This window comes from Thunnus maccoyii, chromosome 13 (genome assembly GCF_910596095.1).
Source record: "Thunnus maccoyii chromosome 13, fThuMac1.1, whole genome shotgun sequence".
Taxonomy (NCBI): domain Eukaryota; kingdom Metazoa; phylum Chordata; class Actinopteri; order Scombriformes; family Scombridae; genus Thunnus; species Thunnus maccoyii.
In genome coordinates this window covers 32,294,536-32,319,612 of record NC_056545.1, presented here as the reverse complement: position 1 = coordinate 32,319,612, position 25,077 = coordinate 32,294,536, and the positions used below count along the sequence as shown (strand labels likewise).

Here is a 25,077-nt window from a genome sequence, read left to right as displayed (position 1 = left end):
GATGAGAAGACATTTATGTGTGTGAAACCAGCATTATGTTGGGGATAAAACAGCTGCACAGTCAAACAGCCACTTAATATTTACTTTACAATGTAAAACATGATCAAAATGAGGTACCCCCATGAGATTATGTCAAGGTTTTACTTTTTGTGTTGCACTTCTTTCTGAAAACATGCTCAAACTCGCCGTATGAGCGAATTAAGATTTCTAGCTCTAGTGGGGTGAAAAACGCAGCCCTCCTCTTCCCCGTTGCCATGGTGACTCGTTGAATAGGGGCTCCATTGACGCTGGCTTTTTATAGTTGTGGTGCACGCGCTTAACTCCAGGTGAAACTACTCCGAGTTGATTAAACTGTCTCAAATCAGCTGTTCTGGAACCGGAAACTCAGAGTTTCTTATCTCAGAGTACATCAACTCAGAGTTCAGGATTAGACTCAGAGTTTGTTGAACCTGCTTTGTGAAACGGACCCCTGGTCGACTGGCCGATTAGTTGGTCGATGTGCTCTAGTCCGACCAAAATTCTCATTGGTTGAATAATCACCGGAGAAAAGTACTACATCAGTAGTCTTCCAGGATGAATCCATTATTTCCTGCGGTGGGAGGGACAGAGTGACAAATTACCAGTGAAAACGAGGGTGTATTCAAAACACCCCCGTTGTTTTCATAACTTTGAATTCGCCCAACCTAATGGAGACCGCTAGGTCTAGCTGTACTCAATGTTTACTGGACGTACTGACCATTTACTGAATCAGTGTTTCTCCTATAATTATAACAACGACAACCCCTGCCAGTTTCTGAAACGTCTGAGTCAAACTCTGTGTTTTTGCCTGGGAAACTCTTGGTAGTATTGTTCCGTGAAGGAATAGGGCATTGTGTAATATATTTGCATAGTGAGTGGGAAAGAGCGAGCAGCAGAGATGTGACGGTGAATGCGAGCGGAGCAGAAGAAAAGGTTAGCAGTAAGTTGTCAGTCTGACAGTAAATATACAGTACAGACTACAGTGTGTCAGTTAATAAATGCTGCAACTTCTCAAGAAGAAAAGTCACATCTGTTATTTCCCCAAGTGCTGTAAAAGTAAAGGTGGACAGCTCTAAAGATAGCAACATTGGGTTAGTCTAACCTGAAGATGCTAAAAAGAGAAATAGAGAACAAAGAAATGTGCGGCTGCTGAGTTCTACCCCCTCAGTATCTTTATTGAGCAATTGAGGACAGTGTGCGGGTGTCCTTTCCTCTTTTTAGTACATGGCTACTCCATCACCTCACCTGTCACAAAGACTACACAGGTGTGCAAGAGCTTTTTGATGATAACAGGTGATTATACACTAATTAAAAATACTTATGAATGTTATACTACATTTCTGCCAAATGCCACAAAATTCTACACACTGCAACTTTAACACATCTGCCTGTTTCTGTCCTTGACTCAATTAATGCTGTACTGTTTGGATCAATAGTATAACAACAATAATATATATTATATCAGATTTCAGATATTAATCTAATACTAGCCTCAACATGGAACACAGCTCATAAAAGAATTTGACATGCCACAACAGAAATATTCAGTTATTTCTGGCATTATATATACACAATATACTTATTTGATGTGAGCAAGAAGATGTGTATACTGTATATACAGGGTTTCTGCCAGTGTATTGCAAACCCAGTGGCCTGCCGGGCCTGAGTTGCCTGAGTATTAGGGATTTAAAAAAAAAAATGTATTAAGATGTTTTCTAAACTAAAATGTGTTTATACAAGTAGTAGCTCCTCTTTAGGAATAGCTCAGTGTGTAGTGAGTGTGTGGTCGAGAGAGAGAGAGCATTTGTGTGACGATGACGCTTCAGTGACCGGAGACATGAGAGCAGCTTCCCAATAACAGCTATGTGTGTTTACAGCAGAGAGCAGGAGGGAGGACAGACATTCTGCTTTTCCATATTGCTGCTGCAGTTAATCATGGACCAGGCACTTTCAGGTTATTTTCAGTAGCATCCGTCATCCGACTCAGTATTGATAACACATGTAGAATTTTACAAATTAATTTTATTTCATGAATGTGGGCACTGATACCTGAAAATGAACTAAATGGGTTTTATTTCTATATAAAAAAAAAAAGCAAAACGATGGTAGGGGCGGTGGGCAAGTAATATAATCAGTGCATGCCCGATCACCGGAAACACCTTACAGCAACATGTTTTGCTCAGCACAACATTGCTACCAGAATTGCAGCAAGAGAGTGACATTAGGGTTTTGCAACAGCAGTTACAACTAATTCAGTCTTAGTCAAAACTATTTTTCTACCACTAAAGCTATTTTTACAGCATAACATGTAAACAGGCCTAATACAAAGAACAGGGAAATACAACAGCTGCAGTGTTTAAAAATGATTAAGTGAGGAAAAGTTGTTTTCAAGCCAGGCCAGTCTTTCACTGCATCAGTGCATAAGATGTTTTCTAATTCTTTTTTGTGTTCAGCATTAGTAAAATCAAGCTGAATATATGCTGTTACTTGTATTCAGCATGTTGTGGAGCATATTTGTTCTGTGTCTGGAGAGACCACGACAGTCAACGGACATGCAAAGCAAGGGTTACATGACCCATAAAACTGGCATCAAGTACTTCAAAATAAAAGGAAACTTGCTACATTTCAAAATAATTTTGTTTTTGATGAAGTTGACCTAAATGCTTGCAACCAACTCAGAATGAGCCACCAGTTGGGAACCACTGGTTTACACAACTCTTCTCTACTAGAACTTAGCATCTAACCACCGTCTGTAATTCATCAAACCAAAAATATGCTCCTTAGTTAAAGTGTACAGTACATTGAGTACGGTAATCACCAGCTGAATAAATGAATGAAGTTGATTTTATGTCCATGGCTGAAACAGTCAGCTTTAAAAAAAATACTTCTTCACTATCAACATGTAGAATATTTGACAGTGTTTCATGGATGATATTTTTGCCCGATTTATAAAATATTTGTTTGTCCATCCATCCATCCATCCATCCACCCATCCATTAGCAGTTCTTATGACCTTCTCCACTGTTGTGTGGTCCACTATCCACGCATGACCCAAACCATGTGGAGATACAGCTCTTAAACAAGCTCTAGCCTCTGTAAAAGGTGGTGGGGGGAGGGAGGCTCACTTGCTTCAGGCAACACAGGAAGTCAGGCCTTCTTGGCCATGGGTGTGGCATGACAGCTCCAGGTGAGATCTTTAATAAGGTTTATACAGAGGAATTTGGTGTTCTGCCACTCTCTCCACCATGGAGCTTCAGATGTGCAGAGGGTGAGGGAACATTGAGGGTAAACTTATTCAAGCTACACCACGTCACCAGCTTTTCCACCTGAGCTCTATATGCAGATTTGTCATTCTGACTGTTAAGACCCACCACAGTTCACCAGCAAACTTAATTATTGTATAGTCTGTACCTGGCACAGCAGTCATGGGTCGTCAAAGTGAACAGTAAGGGGCTGAACATGCAGCCCTGGGGGGAGCCGGTGCTCAATCTGATGACATTGGAGGTTTTCGCTGTGCCAGATCATTGTTCCACAGTGTAGCACACGCATATGCACAACAGACTAAAATTCTCACAAAATATTACTTTAATGTATCACAGAAATTTCATCCTGTTACAAGTAGGAAAATACACAATAAAAAGCAATACAGTATAGCAGGCAACATTGGTTCTCAAAGTGTTTCATAAACGGAAACAATAGAAAAACACAGAAACGCTGGCCTAAATCAGATGCATTAGGAAGGCATGTTAACTCATGTACAAAAGCTTTGATTGCAAAGTACAGAAACAAAGAAAATGGTATTTAGGGAGAGACCTACAATTTTTCAAACAAAACTATTAAATATTGCATAAACTGTGCATCACAGTGTACACACACAGTTCATATAAGCTTCAAAATGAGCTTATCTCAGATGCATACTCTTATGTATTGTAGTATATTCTATTTGAATAAACTGGTTGGCAGAGCACAGGCAAGCTTATCATGAATGTCGCAGAGGACTTCTGGGTGATTTTCCCTCTGACCAAACTAAATAATTGTGGGACACAGACAAAGAAAACACATTTTTACATCTTAATGTAAATTCATCAGCAAGAACTGCTGCTTCCAAGAGAGATTAAGCTTTTTGCTCACTCAAATACACAACAATATTATCGGGAAGACTATTTTTGAATTACATAAACAACACAAGTTTCCTCAGTTGTGCAAAAGCTTTTGTTTTTGTGGCATGGCACCACTTGTGAAATAACGTGCCTTTTTCATGTGATATATATATATAATCGCTTGTCCCTGATATTTTTTTTATTTTATTTTTTTTAAATTAAAATATTCTTTTAATTTTTCCTCAGATAACAATGCCAAAGAAAAGCAAAGCAAAGAATGTGACATGGAGCAAAGATGATGATGATGATGAGCAGCTCCCTCCTAAACAAAGGAAGGTTGAGCAGAGCGACATTCCATCCTCTCTGTGCTTCCACAGCCCTGCCAGCCTGTTCCAGAGCCTCATCCAGCCAATGGGGACAGAGAAGTTCTTCAGGGAGTACTGGGAAAAGAAACCCCTCCATCTGCAGAGGTCTGATCTCAGCACAGCCTCCTACTACCAGTCTTTGTTCCAGATGTCAGATCTGCAGAGCCTGTGCTCTCAGGGTCTGCAATACTACAGGGACATTAACGTTGTTCGCTGCATCAACAGCAAGAAAAAAGTACTCAACAAGGATGGACAAGTTAAGTTCAACGTTCTCAGTAAGAGCTTGGTTCAGAATAAGGCCACCATCCAGTTCCACCAACCGCAGAGGTTTAAGGTGAGAGTGCTGCTAGCAAAGAGAGAGATATCATGATTTTGTTGGCTTTGGGCTAAGTGACTTTACTGCTATTGTTAGTTCATTGTTACTACGGACTAACCCAGTAATTAGTCCGTCATTCCTTTATGATACATTTCATAAGTGGAAACTTTCGGAATTTTCAACCTGGAAGTGACTAATGGGGACAACAATATTTCAGCCGCGAAACGGGCTGCAATGTAATCTAGGTTATCTGTCAATGTAATTAATGTAATATTGTGTCTAATCAAGTCTCACTCAAAGAAGTCTTGCTCTGAAATCTCATGAGACTTGAGTTGTTGCAGGAAGACAGCTAAATAATCAGCTAAATCTTCAGCCATGACTTTGAAAAGCTTTTAGGTAACACTAAGCTACGCTTTTTGTACTCCAACACAACAAAATCTTTCCAGAGCTCCTCTCTCAAACTCTCACTCACGTTTCCACTGTTGTCTTCCTGCAAAAACTCAACTCTTGTGAGATGTCAAAGCAAGACTTCTCCTTGGGCAAGACTTGGTGAGACACAATAACAAACAGACCAGATCAAGTGAAAGGAAAAGAAAAATGTTTTATTTCTCGGTAGGGATCCATAATGTTTTCAGACACGTATAATAACAATCTGAGCCTGTCAGTGGCAAAAACAAGCACCTTTAGTTTTACATTGCAGCCCGTTTCGCAGCTGGCAGTTGAGGCGCTCTCGCTTAATACTTGACCAATTTCAAAAATTGTTGTCCCCATTAGTCACTTAGATACAAAATCATGGGAAAATAGTGTCCAGGTTGAAAAATCCCAAAGTTTCCCTTTAAACCTGCACATATAGATATATTTATATTAACTCAGGTTAATTGACTATGTGTATTGTGAAATGGCTCACTCATATTGACGAACACACAGAGAATTATTATCAGCTCTACAGCTCTCCTCAGTTGTTTTTTTAAAGATTATTTTTTGGGCATTTTTATTGGATAGTGGGCAGTGAAGAGGCAGACAGGAAAGGTGGGGGGGGGGGATTGGTATGAAATGCAACATAGGTCCCTAGCTAGAATCGAACCTGGGATGTTGCAGTTAGTGTGTCATGTGCAGTAAGGATTCCGCGACCAGGGTGCTCCACTTCTTCTCAGTTCTACAGAGGTTTTAGTTCATTGTTATGGTCTGTCAGCCCACAGACTGCTGTTCTATGGGGCAGCTCTGATAAACCCACTGTATACTATGTGCACAGCACCAACAGACAAAATAGCTGGTGATCATTTGGAACATTTGGAACCTTTGGCTGCTGAAGAGACAGATGTTTTTCTCAGGAGTTGGTGGAGAGCAAACCAAAGTGAATGTTGAATTACATTCATCAGGTGGACGCAAACAACTCTAAATGAATGTGAATGTTGTTCCGTTTATGCTGGATGTATAGACAACTATTTCTCATTTGGTGTTTACTCAACACCAATTGAGTAAAGTGGGAACAAGCACCAGTTCAGCAGCTGCTAATGGACTTTCATACAGCAATATTTTCTCCCCACCCCACATGCCAAATAGTAAACATATATTCAAACTACACCACATATCATGTTATAACTTGATATGTTTGAGATCAGATATCTGACTGTCTGTCATAATCGAGCCAATTATATGATGCCAAGCTTCATAGCCATGTTAGTTATGTTTCCTCCAGACAGCTGTTCCAAAGAGTGCACTGTAAAAATATCAAAACACATTAGTTACCATCAATAAATTAGTCTAAAGTTTGGTGATGAACAGATTTAAATCAGTTCATCACAGTGTCCACTGCTCACAGACAGACAGCAGAAAGGGAGACAGTTGTGTGTGGCATGTGCTCACTCAACGGATGGATTTAGTGATTTTGCCCTAGGCAAAAACTGTCTTACATTATTTTTGCCCTTTCTTCAACTGGGAATGTTGGTATTGGCAGTGGTAGAAGAAGTACTCAAAACTTTTTTGTAAAGTATAACTGTTAACTATCAATAGTAAAACTATTAATACTGCACAGTAAAAGTACTGTAAAAGTACTTAAACTTACTTAACATCTGTTCAAGGTGAAGGTTTTAATTCTATTTTATATAATGCTGGATAGTTTAATGAATAATAATGCATCATATTTTAATTGTTATATTTTGTGAGTAAAATCTGAATCTGCAACATAACCAGTAACATTTATCTGTCAGTCAAATGTAGTAGCGAGTAGGTCTACAATGTTTTCCTCTCAAGTACAAGTATATTTTTTTTAATGCTTTGGGGGCCTTTTGTAAGTTATTTCAGGGTGCAATGAGTTAGAATAGTAACATAATTCGATATTATTCATATCTACACATAATAAATCTATAGCTGTTTGGGGCCCTGTTAGTTGGTGGCCCCAAGCAGTTGCCTGCCTAGCCTAATGGTAAAGTGCACCCCTGGCTCTCCCACTGAGGCACCAGTGAGTTCTGATACTGTGCACAATTGAACAGCCAATTCAGTTTTAAGGTTGAGGTGAAGTGTCTAATCAAAGGTCCTAATGTGTTGGTTACTATACAGTTAACTGTGGAAGAGAAGAGAATGAAGTGTTTTAGTTTAGATGACCTGGGCTGAAGAAAATGCGTGCATTTATGGAATCATTCCAAACTGTAAAGAATAGTTAGCATGTTTAATTTAAATTCATCATTTCAGAACAAGTGGACAACATGTTATGTTTATGACACATTTGACTTAAGTGATTGTAGTTTTGTTTTCTGTTGTGCATAGGCAGCTCCATAGATTTTTTTTATTTTTTATTTATTTATTTTTTTTGCTAGGGTTAGTGAGGGGCTGTTTTATTTATTGGTGGGGCTGTGGTGTTTGCAGTAAATACATGAATAAACAAGTCGAATAAGCACATGTAGCTGAATGAAGCTCTGCTGCTAGTTATGGTATGCTGACATTGTAATCAGCACTATCAGGAATGCAGCAGCAGAGTAGCCACTGTAGCCTGTTACAGGTCATCAATAACAGGTTAGCTTGAGCTGCATTTATAATAGCTAAATATATCTCACATGTGAGCAACGTGATCTGAAGCAGGTGATTCCTATGCTGAGGTCACTATGGTAAATAACTACTGGCAAACTGGACCAGATCAACCAGAAAATATGAGAGAGCAGCCAAATGAAGTAAGTTTATGTCAAACATCGGATAAATCCTTGGTCGGGCTTTTGTAATTATACACCCTTATCTAGCCCCACCCTAGCATTGCATGTGCTATTGTGATGCAGTATAAGCTGAAGATAGGAGCAACTATAGGTAAGTGAAAAAACAATGCTCTCTGTTTAGAGATAATGTTCATTAATAACTCCCCTTTTCTTCTCAGCTGACACACTGGTCCTACAATCTGAATTTGATGGAGAAAATAAACCAGTGATACAGAGACATGACTGTTGTCCTCTGCATGGTCAAAGCACACCTTTATTTCCTGTGGTGTACACAAGTCAACTTATGATGCAGCCTAAAATTTTGATATTTTTATGTATTTATGTATTTTTACAATTAATCTCACAAGGGTGACTGAAACAGAAATAATAATTAATAATGTATAATAACATAACTGCCAATGCCAGTTATGTTATTGGCTGTACACTCATTTACACCAAAGCCACAGCCAATCACATAATTGGCTCTACCCTGTTTCTCTGGACTGAAAGGGGTTTATGATGAAAAGTTCAGGGTTTATTGATTTTATTAGTTTTCTCTTTGTGAAGTTTAATTGGCAGTGGCATCCCAAAATTGCAGTTTGATTGAAATGGTGCACATTGTGTCATTTCCTGTTTGTGCAAACGGTAAGGTGTGTTGTTTTATTGCATGCTATCTGCAAAAACAGCATGCTGAACAGAGTATGTAGTACATACTGTAAACAGTTAGTATGTTGTATGGAATTGTGAAGTTCCACTGCCACTCAGTGGGCAAAAGAATAAATGCAGCTGTACAGCTCCCAGGTATTAATCTGGTTCTTTTGCATATTGCCATTTTTTAGATACAATGAAACAACAGCATCAACTCAGTGTGGTTTTTATTAAATTTTATATGATACTTGGTATTGTTCCAGTTGTTGAGTTTCAGCAGTATACCAGATACACACCAAAAGATTTTTTTGACATCACGCAGTATAAACACCTATAAACATGTATAAATAGCATTTTCACAGCAAAACTCAAATGCATCATTATTTGTTTTTTCTCGATAATAAGCTGTATAATAATTCTGATATTAATCAGGAAATATCTGATAAGAGAAGAGGTAAACAGTTTTTGGAATCTGATCAAACATTCAGTGAACTTTACATTACACTTGTCCCAAACCCCAGCAAATAAATGACTCCCAACAGGATCGCATACTTCTGTCATATTTAGTGATCAAATTTCATTTAGTGTACAAGTGCAGGTCACATAAATAATAGCTAATCCTTAAGAAATGATAATACACTAATAGAACATATAGAATTCATTCATATATTCTAGTCTTGAATCTCGGGCTTCAAGAACACGTTTTCCATATTCAGTATGTATCAGAACATAATATCTACCACTGCTGATAACTTTCTAAATTGACATATTACATTCATATGGAAGATGCATAGTAAGTGTATTCAGCCTGTAGGAACAAGAGCTAGAGCTCATCAAAAAACAGAAAAAGTGTAATGAATCCTAAAATGTTTTTTAATTTTTTTTTTCTCAGTATGTTTTTTTCCACTGAGCTCAGATCAGATAGTTGAGTGAATGTTTGTCAGAAGCAGTTCACATGTATTTTTTTCTGTGTGTTGTCAGGATGAGTTGTGGAGGATCCAAGAGAAGCTGGAGTGTTTCTTTGGAGCCTTGGTGGGCTCAAATGTCTATATCACCCCACAGGAGTCCCAAGGCCTTCCAGCTCACTATGATGATGTTGAGGTACAACAGTGAATCAATGAGATGACTCATTCAACAGCTAAGGCCACTTCTTATTTATACATAACCCTTATTCCACTAACTATTTATGACCACTAAAGAATCACTAAGAGCTAGTCACAAGCTTTTTTAGAATTACCCACTGATGGCAGTCCACCATGTAATTAGGTCAGTGGTAGACAAAGTGCTGTTCTTTTACTTGAGTAAATATTAGCAATGTCACAGTGGAAAAAAAAAGTCTTTGCATTTTACATTTTTATTGAAGTAAAAGGATACAACAAGCATATTCAGCTCAATGTACATAAAATCGAAAATACTCATGCAGAATGAGTCATTTCTGTGGTTTTTTTTTTTCAATTTGAAAAGTACCTAGTAACTATAGCTGTCACATACATGTAGGGGGGATAAAAAGTATATTTGACTATAAAATGTAGTAGAGGTATCAAGTAGCATAAAATGTCAGTACATAAGAATTGTACGTTTACATGTATTCATTTGGCAAATACTTCAAAGTGACACACAAATAAGGTAAAATCGTAGCCACAGTAGGTCAAGGAAATGCCTTTGAAAAAAGAGAGAGCAGGAGGGAGGGAGAGAGAACATATTTTCATGAGAAAGTACTCTCTGAAGAGGAGGGACGGTAGGACTAGCCTCATTCATTTTCAGATTGTAGAGCATGAGAAGGCTCATGAACCTGAGGAAGTTCTGGTGGGTGGGTGCCCCGCTGGTGGCCACTCTGTAAGCGAGTATTACTGACTTGAACTTAAGCAACTAGCAACAGGGAGCCAGTGGAGAGAAATGAAAAGCTGTTTTTGGCTCGTTGGACTGAATCAGCTCAAAATTTTTTGAAAGATTTAACAATTTTTTCACTAGACTTGGTCATACAGCCAGACTCGGTGGAATTTGTTTTCGGTACATCATGGAAAAGAACGCTCATTACACAGTGTCAACAGCACAACTTGTGCACAAGTTGTTATTTCAACAGGAAAAAAGCTGTTCCTAAACCTGGTTGTTCTGGTGAAAATACACTTTCTGAAGGGCAGTGGTTAAAATAGATAGTGAGCATTCAAAAAGTGCACAGTAGGATTTTCAAATGAGACAGAAGTTTTGATGAGAGTGCAGCTATTCTATGTCCACCTCAGCGATTTAAAGGTGCATTAATTAAGGTTTTAGAAATTTTACTAATGATCAAATGAATATCAGATATGAGGTGGTATCACAAAAAAGTAGCATCACTCTCAGCCATACTGTGCTGTCTGCAGCCCTTCAGTTACAAGTACAGTCCATAACTTCTCCCTGCCCAGCATCTAGCGGAGGTTTTGAGGTGACGTGATTGGAACAGTGGCCAGACCAAGCGGCAACCTCTGGGGCTGAAAAATGAAGCCAATGCGGAAGTGCCAAAAACCTGCATTCTATCTAATGGCCATCAGGGGGCGACTCCACTGGCTGCAAAAAGAAGTCCGACTGTATGGAAGTCTGAGAAAGTAACCCTACTTCTCACTTGATTTATTACCTCAGTAAACAGTTTCCTAATGAGTTTATGGTCTAAATCGCTAGTTTAAAGTCTTCTTCAATATGAATAAATCATGGCCCCATTTAGAGTAAAATAGATGATAAAGCAGCGTATCCTTTAGGGCGTGGCTACGATGTGATTGACAAGTCACTACCATGGAGACAACGTTGCTTACGTAATGTAACCATTGCATATAGGCGTAGCTGCTGCTATTTCACAGTGTGTTTTCAGTTCACTAAAGTTAACATTGTGGTCACCTAAAAACAGTCTTGTTCAGCATGCAGTTGTAATAAAACACCAATCAGTGAGTCAGATGATCAGTTTTTCTGGTGAGTACATTTTGTTTTAACGGTTTTAGGCCTGTTTTTCACTTGCAAAAAATAGCATTAGCATTATCACTGTCAACCATAGATTGTAAATGCACCGTGCTAACCAAGCTAGCAGCTAGCACGATGGTCAGCTCCACCCTCTTGTCCAAATATGGTAACTTCTGGCTCCAAAAATCAAGCATGGCGACGGCCAAATCGGCCGATGGTCAAATGGCTACACTCGAGGCTTCAAAACGGAAGTTCACAAACCAATGGGTAACGGTGACTATGTCCATATTTTTTACAGCCTATTCAGCCAGTGATGGATGATCTTACAGCTGCCATCAGCCAGACCAAATCCCAAACAGTACCAGTTAAATGGAAAAGACAGTGTTCCTTTGCCCAAAGAGAGTGGGACAGAGAAAGAGCTAAAACAAGGACTGAAACTAGATGCCGATGTGGTGTTCTCTGCCTCTCCTTTCTCTCCCTCTGCCAGCCCCTCATTGTAATTGATGTGACAAACGCAAATACAACCTCCAGAAACAACGCCAAAAAATACTAAAACTGTTGAACATAATTGGCTAAACTATAAACCTTGTCACTTGACATATTGCTGAGAAAATGCTGCAGTGATACTCTGTTTTCAGTTCGCGTTCGGCTTCACACTGTTGTATCCACACATCCATAGTTCAGAGGGCGTAGGCTTAGGAAACAGGGCAAGAGGGGTGAGGAGTTTGTTATGGAGTCTCACTTACTCTCTAGTCACTAGAAAAGTTAGTTATAGTTGCTTTAATTTCAGTCCTTGAGTTTTTGTTTCTCTGAATTTTCAGAGTTTCTCAGCTAAGAACCTTAAGTGCCATGAAGAAGGCTTGCAAGTGGTAGGCTAAAAAGATCAGCAGGATCTGATCAGCAGTCGGCATGTACAGCCTTGGATGTCTCAGTAACGTGTATTTTTCCTGATGCTGATGGTGCTCTTTGCCCAGGTATTTATTCTGCAGCTGGAGGGACAGAAACATTGGCGTCTCTACAGTCCTACTGTTCCACTGGCAGCAGAATACAGCGTGGAGTCAGAGGAGAAGATTGGTAGCCCAACGCATGATATTGTACTGAAGGTAAAACACCCTTACTGAATGGGACCTCTGATTGCCGTTTTGGAATTACCCTGATATTATCAGTTCATTAATTGCACGATAGCAGCTCACAATTTTTGTCAACAAAACCAGATCTCTTATATTGGAGTTAGGAAGGGATCTTGTCACTGCAAATATTGAACAAGTACAATGACTAGTAACTGTTTCAACCTGTAATCAAAACATGAGCCAAATGTCTCATTTTTATTTGGAATATAAAATAGTTATGTGTTTTCTATATTGAGTGAGTCAGCTCTCTCCACAGGCAGGAGATCTTCTGTACTTCCCCAGAGGAACCATCCATCAAGCCAACACTCCAGCAGGAGTGGACCATTCCATCCACCTGACTCTCAGCACCTATCAGAGAATGTATGAGGGCTCCTCTTCTCCATAGCCTTCACTAACTCACAGCTCTCAGTGTTGGGTGTTTTTAGCTCTACTTTGGTGTAAGAGGTACTTTAGTGCCAAGCTACATCACTGCTGGTAGGGTGTAGAAAAAGCTTGTTGTCACCACTAGGTAGTAACACAAGCCAGAATATTAAGCACTCTGCATTTGGGTGGGCCAGAATCCAAATACGTTATTCAGCAAAGCACAAATAGTGTTTTGTTTTTTTTTATAAACATTTATTTCATACAAATATTTTAAAGATTTTTATTTGTTTTCGGAAAGAAAAAAAACCTGTCAAATACGAGCGCACAGGTTGGTTACATCACTATCTTAGTCTCTCTCCTCTGCTCTGCTGTAACGTCTGTCAGCAGGTCTCAACTAGGGGAGTCACATTCACCTGCTACATGATGCACATTTCCTTATTTGGACATCACTCCAGAGTTGGGGGTGTTTCCCAGAGATAAAGCTGAGTTACTGACACCCAAGTGCTTTCAAGGGACTCTCCATAACCTGTTGTTCCTTTTTTCTCAGTGGAAAGCAAGAATCACCTTTGAAGTCCTTCTCTACACATTATACGCTGTTGTGTCTCTGTGTTAGGGGTGTATAAATAAGTAGAGGTCTGTCTGCACATCTGCAATGCACTTCATTTTAGCTCAGTGGTCAGTGCAGTCTTCAATGATCTAGGAGACTCGAGTTCGAGACCCACTGTGGGGACGTCCTTTGTAAGATAGTTAATTCATAAACTCTTATTTTAACACTTTAATTTCCTAAAATTAAAAGCGTAATAAAAACAAAAACTAGATTTTCACACCTATTTTCACTTTTATTCGAATACGAATATAAATAATTCTGCTGCCTCAACTAATGTAGATACAAATACAAATACTGGGCTCTCTGCACATCCCTACTCGGCATGCACACGACCTGCCATCTCCTTTGCAGGTGTGTGCATACTCGCACTCTCACCCATGCAGCAGTTGCTATTACTGTTTGATACTGTAGTGGGAGCTGTGGACAAATGTACATCAAGCCAACAGAAGAAAGCAGGAAAAGTTGTTTTCTTCTGATGGGTCTTTGTTAAAACGTTCACAGTGGCCTTATGTTACCATAGCACAGCATGTGTGTTGTTTTCTACTTGCCTCCTTGTTTTTATAAATAGATTAGTCTGGATAAATTTCTTGGTTACCTTGTTGCCAGAGTGTTTTGGAAGGAGGTGAAAGAGGAAGAGATTGGGTAAGGGGTCCCACAGAGCAATACACCAATCAGCTATGACAGCTATGTGCTGTCAGGGACACTATTGGCTCATTTGCGATAAGCCAGGTGATTGCCAGTGCCATCACTGGCATGCTGGTTAGATTTCGGTCTGACCTGACCCTGACTTGCTCTGATGTCATGTAAATGTAAGCAACAAGAACTTCTCAAGATCAAGGCAGCCACAGCTTTGGGAGCCAGGCACCACAGTTGCGCTCCACTGACTGCAGGGACTTCAGGGCTTGATTTGGGATTGTAATAGGAAGAAATGCGCCATTTAATAAAAACTGGAAACACAAGATATTATAAAAAAGGATTTTCAGCCAGGAAGCCACCAAGCTAGTAAGAGATCAGCAGGAAGAGGCTCAACATCGGCCCCTGTAGTCTTTAGCAGTCTCTCCGTTGGCATGCAGTTCAGAATGCTGTCAAATATGAGAGTTTAATGGAGATTTATGAAAGTAAAATTTATTTTATGGAGCAGAACTTTTGGCTTTTACTTTCCATCATTTTCCAAAGTTGAGGCTTACTGCTGGAGCAGAAGTTTAAGTTTTCTTGATTATAATACACAAGAGAGGTACCACTGAAGTTATAGTGGCTCGTCTTCTTTCCCTGATGAGCAGGGCTCGTTTATACAGACAGGTGGGCAGCAGGTGTAAGGTAGTGTGAAGTAAACCCTGGGCAGTTGTTAGGCATTTGTCTCTCTGTGATGTGGCTGATAAATAATGTCACATTCTCTGATACTCTCTCACCTGTACTCTCTACCTGTTCTTACCTTAGGTCATGGGGAGATTTGCTGTTGGATGTATTTCCAAGCTTGCTCTGTGACAGCAGCAGGACTGATGTCAGCCTGAGAGAGGGCATGCACAGAAGACTCTTACTGGTAACTGCTTATTTAATAATAAAATGAAAAACAAGTTATAAGAGTGAAGCGTTACCTTTGAATCCTTCACCTTCTCTTCACATCTTGGCTCTCCTCCCTTCATTTGGTAAACAAAAGGTGAGGTCACCAATTTCCAGTATACTTAAGGGATATTTGTGTTACCTTTTATCATTATTATTTGTCATCACTACCTAAATATCTTTTTTAATTTCATCCATGCCTACTAAAACCACAATGGTTTGTTAGAGAGACAGTTTCTAATATGTCTAAAATTTGCTAAGATGTACTCTATGGTTTTAACCGTTTTTTTTAACATTTCTTAAAGTTCAAATTTGGATCCAGTGTCACACCAAAATATTTAAAATCAGTGACTATGTCATTCCTTTCACCCTTGATGAGAATATCAGCGTTAGGAGGTTGTACCATGGTTGTTAGAGAAAAACATACCTTCTGTCTTGTTTACATTCAGACATGATTGATCAAACCAATGTGTGATCCTTTCCAATGCAATTGTTAGCTTAGCAGCAGTTAACTCAGCTGTTTTTGCATGTGTGTACACAACGGTGTCATCTGCATACATTTGTAGTTCTACATCATAACACTGTGGGAGATCATTAATATATAGGCTAAATAATAGGGGACCTAACACTGACCCTTGTGGAACACCCATTGTGGACTTCATGTTACCGGACAGTGTGTCACCAACTTTAACACATTGTATCCTATTAGATAAATATGAAGACATCCATGTCAGTGCTCTAGATGAGAAGTTAAATTTAGAGAGTTTCGATATTAAAACATCATGATTGACTGTATTGAATGCTTTGCACAGATCTGATATAGCACTAACTAATCCTCCTTTTTCAAGTTAATTTGCTCTATTAAGTGCAAGATAGCAGTTTCGGTGAAATGATTTGCTCTAAAGCCAAACTGCACACATTGTAGACAGAAATTGCTTGTATTAAGAAATGTTGTCAGTTGTTTAATGACAACTTTCTCAGCAACCTTTGAGAGTACTGGCAGTATACTTATTGGTCTGTTGTTACTGGCCTCAAGGTGGTCTCCAGATTTAAAAATGGGCGTGACAATGGCACATTTCCAGTTGTCAGGATAGGAGCTGTGTTTAAAAGAAGTTAATTAAATGAGCAATAGGGAAAGTTAAAATATCTTTGTGTGATTTGGCAAACATGGTGTCAAATTGGAAAGCATATCTACTTTTGGAGCTTTTTAAGGAGCTGATGATTTTGTTTACTTGTAACTCATTAGTCTCTACCAACTCGAAAACCTGACCTGTAGCATCTATAGGAACAATATCAAGTTTCCTTTTCATAATTTTTTTTCCTAACTCATATACAGACTAAAGGAAAAAATTATTAAAGACAGGAGCAACAGTAAAATGATCTTCAATTAACTTTCCCTGTACTTTGAGTTTAAAATCTCCTAAAAATTTTGGATCCCTCCTTGTGAGATTATCAATGTTTTAATTGCCTTCCTTAGTGCAGCATCTCTAGATTTCATTAGTTTACACAAATTTTCATTAAACCACAGTAAATTGTTTTTATTTTTAGATTTTATCTGTATCTTCACATTAAATCTTTCCTTTACAGAGTTGATTCTGCAAGTAAAAGTATCACAGCCATAGTCCAGATCATCAGAGGACAGTACATCATCCCAGTTCAAGCTGTTAAATTCATTGATAAATTCTTCTTGCTTAGCTTAGGTACTTGCTGTGGTTTTAAATCTACTTTTAGTCAGTTTTCTTGCACATAGGGTCAAGTTATGAACTGATAAGCCAGTGATTAAATCATAACTTTTAGTTATTCTTTCTGGTTTGTTAGTAAATATCAGATCAATTTGTGTACTGGAGCATTCTAGTTGGGCCTTTTACTAGTTGTTCTAGTTGGAATTTCTCTGTGATCATTTTTAGTTTTTTCCTCTTAGTTTTATACTCCCAGTTCACATTAAAATCACCCATAAGTAATAATTCTTTGTTGAGATTGCACTCTTTCAAGACTTCTGTGAGTTGATCATAGACAGTGTCATCTGCAGGTGGGGGCCTATAGACGCCTATGATGTTAAAAGACATTTGTTGGGATAACATTATTTTTATCCCAACATATTCTAACATGTTACCGGCATTATAAACCACATGTTCACATTTGATGTTGTCTCACATAAAAAAGCACCCCTCCTCCTCTTCCATCAGGTCTCTTCTGAAACATTGGTATCCAGGCACTGTGAACACACTTGCAGGAGTTGTTTGTTTCAACCATGTTTCAGTCAGACAGAGAAAGTCCAGATTTGAGTCAGACACAAGATGAGTTAGCTGATTGCTCTTTGCAGTAATGCTTCTGATGTTAAAATGTCCACTGAATAGCCCCCTCGGTTTCAGCTTCGGGTCCCATAAGACTTTTGCATGATTGACAATTTGGAAGGTTTTGAATAACCTCTGCCTCCTCACTGCAGGGTTTCGACACACAGTGGTGTCAGCAGCAGGTTTTGTGAGAGAGACACTGGACCTATCAAGGTTTCCACAGCCGGTAGCGAAAAGTTATTCATTAAGATATCATGCCTCGTGTTAACAAAGTTTAGTCTGTTAAGGGAGAAGCCCGGCTCAGAAAGTTGCTGCTCATTCGACACTGGCGCCAGAGGAGTCCCAGACACACTTGGGCACAAATCAGCATCAAAGTTGTGCAGCACTCTAGGGGTCACTGGTCTGGGATTTAGCTGAACATCTCCAGAGAGCAGGATCAGCATGAAGAGGAGACCTTCTATTCCCTGAAATGGGGTGGCAGATGACCGGTCCACTGGATCGGTGATCGGTGATAGATTGCAAAATATCCCAGTAAGTTATGATGAAAACTCACTGTAGGAGCGTCAACTGGCCATGAGCCAGCATTTGTCCCAAGCTCAATCACTCGGTGTCCCAGTTGTTTTTTGCATCAATGTTGATTGCCCTGGCCAGACAGACACGTACAGGCAATACAGCAATGAGTACCAACAGTAGTCCAAAAAGCACTCCATGAAACACAGCCCAGGTGTTGACCAACTTGACGCAGGTTTTGACAAGCATGCTCTGTGGTACGATAAATGGCCTCGGAGGACAGTCCCATGTAGCAATCCCATCCAGGATCCTGGTGGCCAGAAAGTAGAAACCCCTTTTAAGCCCCTCAGCACCTCCTCTCTACTTCAGCGGGGAGAGAAGGCTGCCATCAGGGCAGTTAGGAACCTAAGAAGATCCATGTGGCCAGGACCGTTTCCTTCAATGTTGAGATGGAAGTACAGATGGTCGTACTTGATGTTTAATCTGATGTTTACATTTGAAAACCTGGACTGGCCTAGTAGCAGAGTCGGCAGCGGGGTGAGCTGACCATCTCCCCATCCCAATGAATGACCCCCAGTCATATGCCATCACTGCTTGAGTCCAGGATGCATAGAGAGGTTCCAGCATGCATGGAATACATCACCAGCAAGGATACTTTAAGTTTTCTTCTTGTTTTAAAAAAAAAAAATACTCTTCTGTTAGCTTCTTTAGTGCTGTATCTCCTTTGGAATATTGATAACAGCAGTTAGCAGTTGACACCTATCTAGTTGTTTTGATTTGAAAAATGTATCCAAAGATGATGATTTCTCCTCTGTTCTTGCTGAGTGTTAATTTGCAAAATGTTCCACTTTTTTGGGTCCAAGTTTGAGATGTAATCAGGAGCTCACTCCCAGTGCAGCCAGTCCTCCGGAATCAGTGTCAGTATCCATTTGTGATGAAAAGTTATCAAGACTTGACTTTTTACAGAACACCCTTGATGTGGCGTGCCCATGAATTTGTATGTTTTGCCATGAAACAGGAAGTTGTTGTAACTCCACTGGACTTTGTCGAATCTGCCCTAAATTTCACATGTTTGACTGGAGTCCAGGCCAGAACACATCTACATGTCAATATTGAGTCATAGTCATAGTTGGTGGAGGCACACGTACAGACCTCTCTTCTCCAAAATCACTTAACACCTGCAACCACTGCAAACTTCTGCTGGACTATTACTGGAGGGAATGTAAAAACATTTATTCACATCTTCAGGCACAAGCATTCATACTGACTTCATGAGGGTTTGTCGGCTGTGTTTTTGTGTGTGTAGAGCAGCAGTGAAGGCCAGGACACCAACAGTCGACTGGCAGCTTACCTCAGATCTCTAGCTGATGGAATAGATGCAGGGATGCAGAAAGTCCACTCAACTCACATGAAGAGAGACTTCATCACTAATAGACTGCCACCGTACAGCCAGCAGCAGCTGCTTATACCATGTGAGTGAGTTTGTGGCAATTTATGTGTTCAAACCTTTACAGGGAACTGCATACTATGTGCTTATTAAAGAATTTACTTTATTTTTTGACTGTAACCTTGTGTATGTGTCACAGCTGGGAGTATTCCTGCCTTGGAGGATACAGTGTGTTTGAGATTTAAAGACCACATGGTAATAACCGTGGAGCCTAGCCAAGAGAGAACAGTAAGTCCATTGAGGCTATAATTTTAAGCACTAAGCTTGTTCTAACTCTAAATGAAGCTCAGTGTCTGGTGTGGCAATGTCCCTGTGCCCTCTGTCATTCTGCCACCACTGGTCAGATGTCCAGATGAACAGAAAAGATTGAATTCAGTGACATGCTCTGCTGTGTGTCTGTTTCAGGATGAGGCCACAGTGCTGGTAGTCATCGTCTTACATTCTTTGAAGAACCAGAGGGAGAGCCACATGATGGGTGAAAGTGGTGATGAAGAGGAGGAACGGGACATCTCTAGGGTAAGCTATAGACTTACTGAATCCTGTTGTCCATGCTGAGGTGCCTGTGGCTCTGACAGGATGTTTTTTCCTAAATGATAAGGCTGGCACAGTGATAATGCTAAACTAAACAAACTTCACTTTGCCTATCTATATCCTGGATTAAACCATCATAACACCAGATAAAACCAACCCAAAATACTCTTTGCACTGCTCATTTCTGTGCCTTCCAAACACTGGAAGGTACATTACAAGTAAAAGGCACATTACAAGTAAAAGTCCTGCAAAAAAAATTCTACTACAGTAAAAGTACATAAGTATTATCAGCGTGATGTAGTTTAAGTATTGCGGTAAAAGTAGTGGTTTGGTCCCTCTGACTGATATATTATTATATATGACATCATTAGATTATCAATACTGAAGCATCAGTATATAAGCAGCATGTTACTATTGTAGCTGCCCAAGTGGAGCTAGTCTGAACTACTTTGTATACAGTTAGCTAGTTTAGTCTAGTGTTTCCCAACCTAGGGGTTGGGTCCCTCCAAAGGGTCACCAGATAAATTTGAGGGGTTGTGAGATGATTAATGGGTGAGGAAAGAAGAAAAAACAAAGTTCTGATACACAAATCGGTTTTCATTTTTTGGATTTTTTTCTCTATCTTTGATTTTTGGTGAAATATTGGATCATTTGATAATTCATTGAAATGAAACCATGTGAGAAGTTCAGAGGGAAAAATCATTATTTGGTAGAGCTATTAACAACTCATTGACATTTGAAATGTGAGACGTTAAAAGCCAAAAAGGTTGGAAACCACTGGTTTCATCTTTAACCATCTTCAATCATCTGTGTTGTATTTTAAAACCTTGTTATATTATCCACTGTCTTAAAGCTTCACCTGAAAAGTAACTAGTTACTAAAGCTGTCAAATAAATGTGGTGGAGAAAAGTAGACAGTATTTCTATGCCAATCATTACGTCACACCCCTTTTTATATTGTCAAATAACTAATTTAAAACAAACTTAACTGAAAAATGAGCACTTGAACATATATCAGCATGATACCTAGGTAACTACCTTAAATGAATCTTCTTTGGGAAAAATTTATTTGATGTGCAATTTGGTTGTTTTTTTTGTTTTAATTTGGCCGATGTCCCCTCTGCTAACATGGAGGGGGCAAGATTTATGACTTGTACTGCAACCAGCCAACAGGGGGTGATCAAGATATTTTGGCTTCACTTTTGGGGAGCTGTCATGTCATGCATCTTATATAGTCTATAGTAGAGTCCCGCTTGACCCAACCATGGATGTATAATAAGACCTGGATACGGCTCCACCACGCAGCCTTGCTTCCAATTTTGCCTAGTGGCCACTGGCAGTATTGCAGCAAAAAATCCCCTGCAGCCCCATAGTTCATGTGATCTGTGTTTGCCAGCAGTATCTCGTCCTTTGGCACTGATGACTGAAGTTAGCCAAGCCTATCATCTGTTCGCAACAACCACATTAATTTATTCTATGGCTTAAACTGTCTCATAATGGCAAAATTTTGTACATCGTCCAACCTGCACCAGATTTCTTATGCTTGATGAGAATCCTGACCTGAACACATCTACATGTCAGTATTGAGTCATAGTTATAGTGCCACCTACTGACAACAGGAAGTCAGTGAAGTAGCGACTGGGCTGGGGTGTGGCCAGCAGGCTCCATAGCACTCGCAAATGCAGGGCCATTATGGAACAAAGTGTCTTTGATGTTCATGAAATTCAGTGGGATCATTGCTCTAATTATACCCAGAAATTTTATTTTATTTTTATTTATTTATTTTTTTCGCTCAAAAGAAAGTCAGCCATTTTGGATTTGGTCTGTCAATTTTAATATTACGAACACGTTTGAGGCTTTTTGGATGTGCAGAAACTCACAAAACTTTGCAAGCATGTTCTAACTAGTGAGTATTTTGATTTGTTATCACAAATGGGCTTGTGTGTGGCACGGCAGTGCTATAGCGCCCCCTAATTTCTTTTAGCATTTTTGAGATGCTAGGGGTGCTTGAAAACTCACAAAACTTTGCACAAGCATCAGAAGTGGCGAAACTTGATAACTGATATGGGTCTTAGGCTTGGACATGGCAAATTGGCTTGATAGCATCCCTTACAAAATTTCAAAGTCAAAGCCCAAATCTTTTAAATTTGACGTAAATTAACAAAATTTGGTAGGCACATGTATTATGTCCAAACTTTTAAAAAAGCCTCTTAGAGCCAAAGTCCAACAGGAAGTCAGCCATTTTGAATTACTTTCCTCCATTTTTGCCATTTGCAGGCATTGTATTTTAACAAACTCCTCCTAGAAAATTAATCAGAGCGACTTCAGATTTGGTCGGTGTTGTCTAAGGATCTTTTCAATGAAAAGTTATCAAAATCGTGAATTTTCATTGAACACCCTTGACGTGGTGTGCCAGTTAATTTGCATGTTTCGCCATGAAACAGGAAGTTATTGCAACTCCACTGGACTTTGTCCAATCTGCCCCAACTTTCATATGCTTGATAGGAGTCCAGGCCTCAACACATCTACATATCAATATTGCATCATAGTCATAGTGCCACCTATTGACAACAGGAAGTCAGCAGCCATTTTGGAAAAAAGTTGCTTTGATGTTCATGAAATTCAGTGGGATCATTGCTCTCATTCTGCCCAGAATTTTTTATTTCTTTATTTTTCGCCCAACAGGAAGACAGTCATTTTGGATTTCGTGTGTGAATTTTCATTTTATGAATACATGTTTGAAGCTTTTAGGATAATGAAACTTTGCAAGCATGTTCAAACTAGTAAGTATTTCAATCTCATATTGAGCCTCAGTGACTGCACACAGTACTCAAGAAGTCCCAACCTCATCTGTACAAATCACACACCCTCCAACTCTGAACTAAACCAGGGTCGGGTGACTCCTGAATGTAGATGTACCTGTGGCTAACATTAGCAAGCCAGCTAAGAACATATAATATGTGAATAAGACAACTTTGGAATTACTGCAAGTTGCACATCTCCTCCTCTGCAGCAGTCTGTCAGCTCTGATTGCAGAGACCACATGGATACCAACCCTCTGTTAATCCCAGTTGGACAGCAAGCACGCCAAATGTCCCAAATTCGAACGCCCCAAATGTAAAAGTAATGGAATGTTACTGGAATTAGTAACTGTAACTGAATTTTACATTGTAATCCCTTACACTACGTATTACACACTGATTGACAGACAACTTCACCTCAATCTAAATGGTAACTCATCTCTGAATGATGAACTAATGTTGAAACAGCACACATCTGTCTAAGAAACATTTAGTAGCCAAGTGTCCAATTACTTTTGAACCCCTAAACTTTGGCCACAATCTTTTAAAAGGGCAATATCTCCCACACAATTGTGTTTATACTGATGTAAACCCACTCAAATTGAAGCTGAGGCTTACTTGTAGGAGTAATGTAGTATCCATTATTTTATTTCAAATTGAATTTGTTGAAACACAGAGCCTGAAGAAAAAGCTTCTGTGCTATAGAGCTCCATTGTTGTTAAAATAAATAAATAAAAACTATTAAAAACACATCAATGAGCAACACTTTTGCACTAGGTGACATGTTCAGATGTCCAGAGCTGAAAATAGCCCTTAACAAAATGCGTTATTTCCTCCTGTTTAAGCACAGTTTCAGGAAATTACAAATTTTATTTGTGATCTGTTTTTAAAGATCTATGTCTTCAGTGTGATCTAGTGGGCATGGGGCTGAGTGCCAAAGACGGGGTAAGAAAGTCAGAATGTATACACAGTATACAGTTCCTTATTACATCTGTGTTTCTGGCAGTAAATTGGACAACCTCAATGAACTGTAAAATACAGAAAAGGGATTTATAGAATGAATAATGCATATATAGACTTATTGGCAATAAGGTGGGGGCTGACTTGTCTTGCACCAGGTGACTACATCAAGCACATTCCTTGATGTATGTGATTAATGTGTGAATATGTTTGAGGATGTCCCTGAATGTCCAAACCTTGTCTGTCTTTGCAGGGTCTGCAGTTCTCTCTGTCTCATCTCCAGGCCCTGCAGCAGCTCCAGCAGGCAGAGCAGCTGGCTGTGGCCCAGCTCCAACTGCCCACACAGGAGGCCAAACTCAGTCTGGTCCTGGCCCTCTGGAGTGAGGGCCTGCTGCATGTCCTAGAGCACACCACCATGTAAAAATATTACTGAAGTATTAAATTCAGTTTATATTGTATATCAAATGCACATTTGAATGACAGACTATGCAGAATGTTCAAGACTCTTCTTGCAAGTGTCAGAAGTTATATACTCTAGCTTTTTAATGCTATTGTGTAACCTATGGATTTAGCCTCCCAAACAGGTGTGTGTTTGAACCTCACACTTTTGATTCTTGTGATTTCTTGTGTGCATAGGGTGAAGCCTCTCTAAAATAGATGTACTTCACTTTTAAAGCTGTAATGACTGAGATGGAGAACAGTTTTTCCTGACTCCTCTTCACTGAAATTAAATGATATATACTTCTCCACAACTTCTCCATTTAGATTGATATATTCAGTAGACCAGCTTAACACATGCATACGAAAGGGGGTGTAAGTTGACATACTCCCTGTTAGAGTGTACTCAGGTTTCCTGGTTAATGAACTTGCATTTTCATTTTCTGTCTCCCAACCAGCTGATCCCTTACTTTGTCTGCTAGACCATGCTTAATTCAATGCTAATTGCCTCCTGACTGTAAGAATAGGTATTGCACAGTTATCCAAGTGAATTAAAGCAGGAATAGCTGAACATTTTGATGTTTGTATGATGTACTGTGTTGAATAAAGTTGTGCGGTATGTGTAATTGTTTTGCTGCCAGTATTACAGAAAATCTGAGGTCATGAGTCACCAGTGCCCCAGCCAGAAAATCCAGACCAGACACCAAACTCTAAGTCTCTGTCATCTAAGTAAATTTTGAATGATTGGATTTTTTCAATTAACTGTTTAATTATATTTTCTTTTTAGGACCTGAGCACAGAAGTGCCAGAGGCCCAACAGTCCCTGGCACTGAAAGTGTGAGGAACCTATTTTTGTAGAGATTATTATTATTCCGGT

The 25,077-nt window shown here is 39.5% G+C and overlaps 1 protein-coding gene across 1 annotated transcript in view; it reads left to right on the top strand.

The window, feature by feature from the left end:
- Positions 1–24,826, top strand: part of riox2 (ribosomal oxygenase 2) — a 28,628-nt gene extending 3,802 nt beyond the window's left edge. Inside the window, exons 2-10 of the mRNA XM_042431323.1 lie at positions 4,365–4,817; positions 9,614–9,733; positions 12,535–12,663; positions 12,947–13,050; positions 15,098–15,200; positions 19,331–19,496; positions 19,611–19,699; positions 19,877–19,987; positions 24,016–24,826. Of these exons, the coding sequence (XP_042287257.1) occupies positions 4,371–4,817; positions 9,614–9,733; positions 12,535–12,663; positions 12,947–13,050; positions 15,098–15,200; positions 19,331–19,496; positions 19,611–19,699; positions 19,877–19,987; positions 24,016–24,183 (1,437 nt within the window). The 5' untranslated portion in view covers positions 4,365–4,370 and the 3' untranslated portion in view covers positions 24,184–24,826. The remainder of the gene's footprint in view (positions 1–4,364; positions 4,818–9,613; positions 9,734–12,534; positions 12,664–12,946; positions 13,051–15,097; positions 15,201–19,330; positions 19,497–19,610; positions 19,700–19,876; positions 19,988–24,015) is intronic.
- The last annotated feature ends 251 nt before the right edge of the window (positions 24,827–25,077 follow it).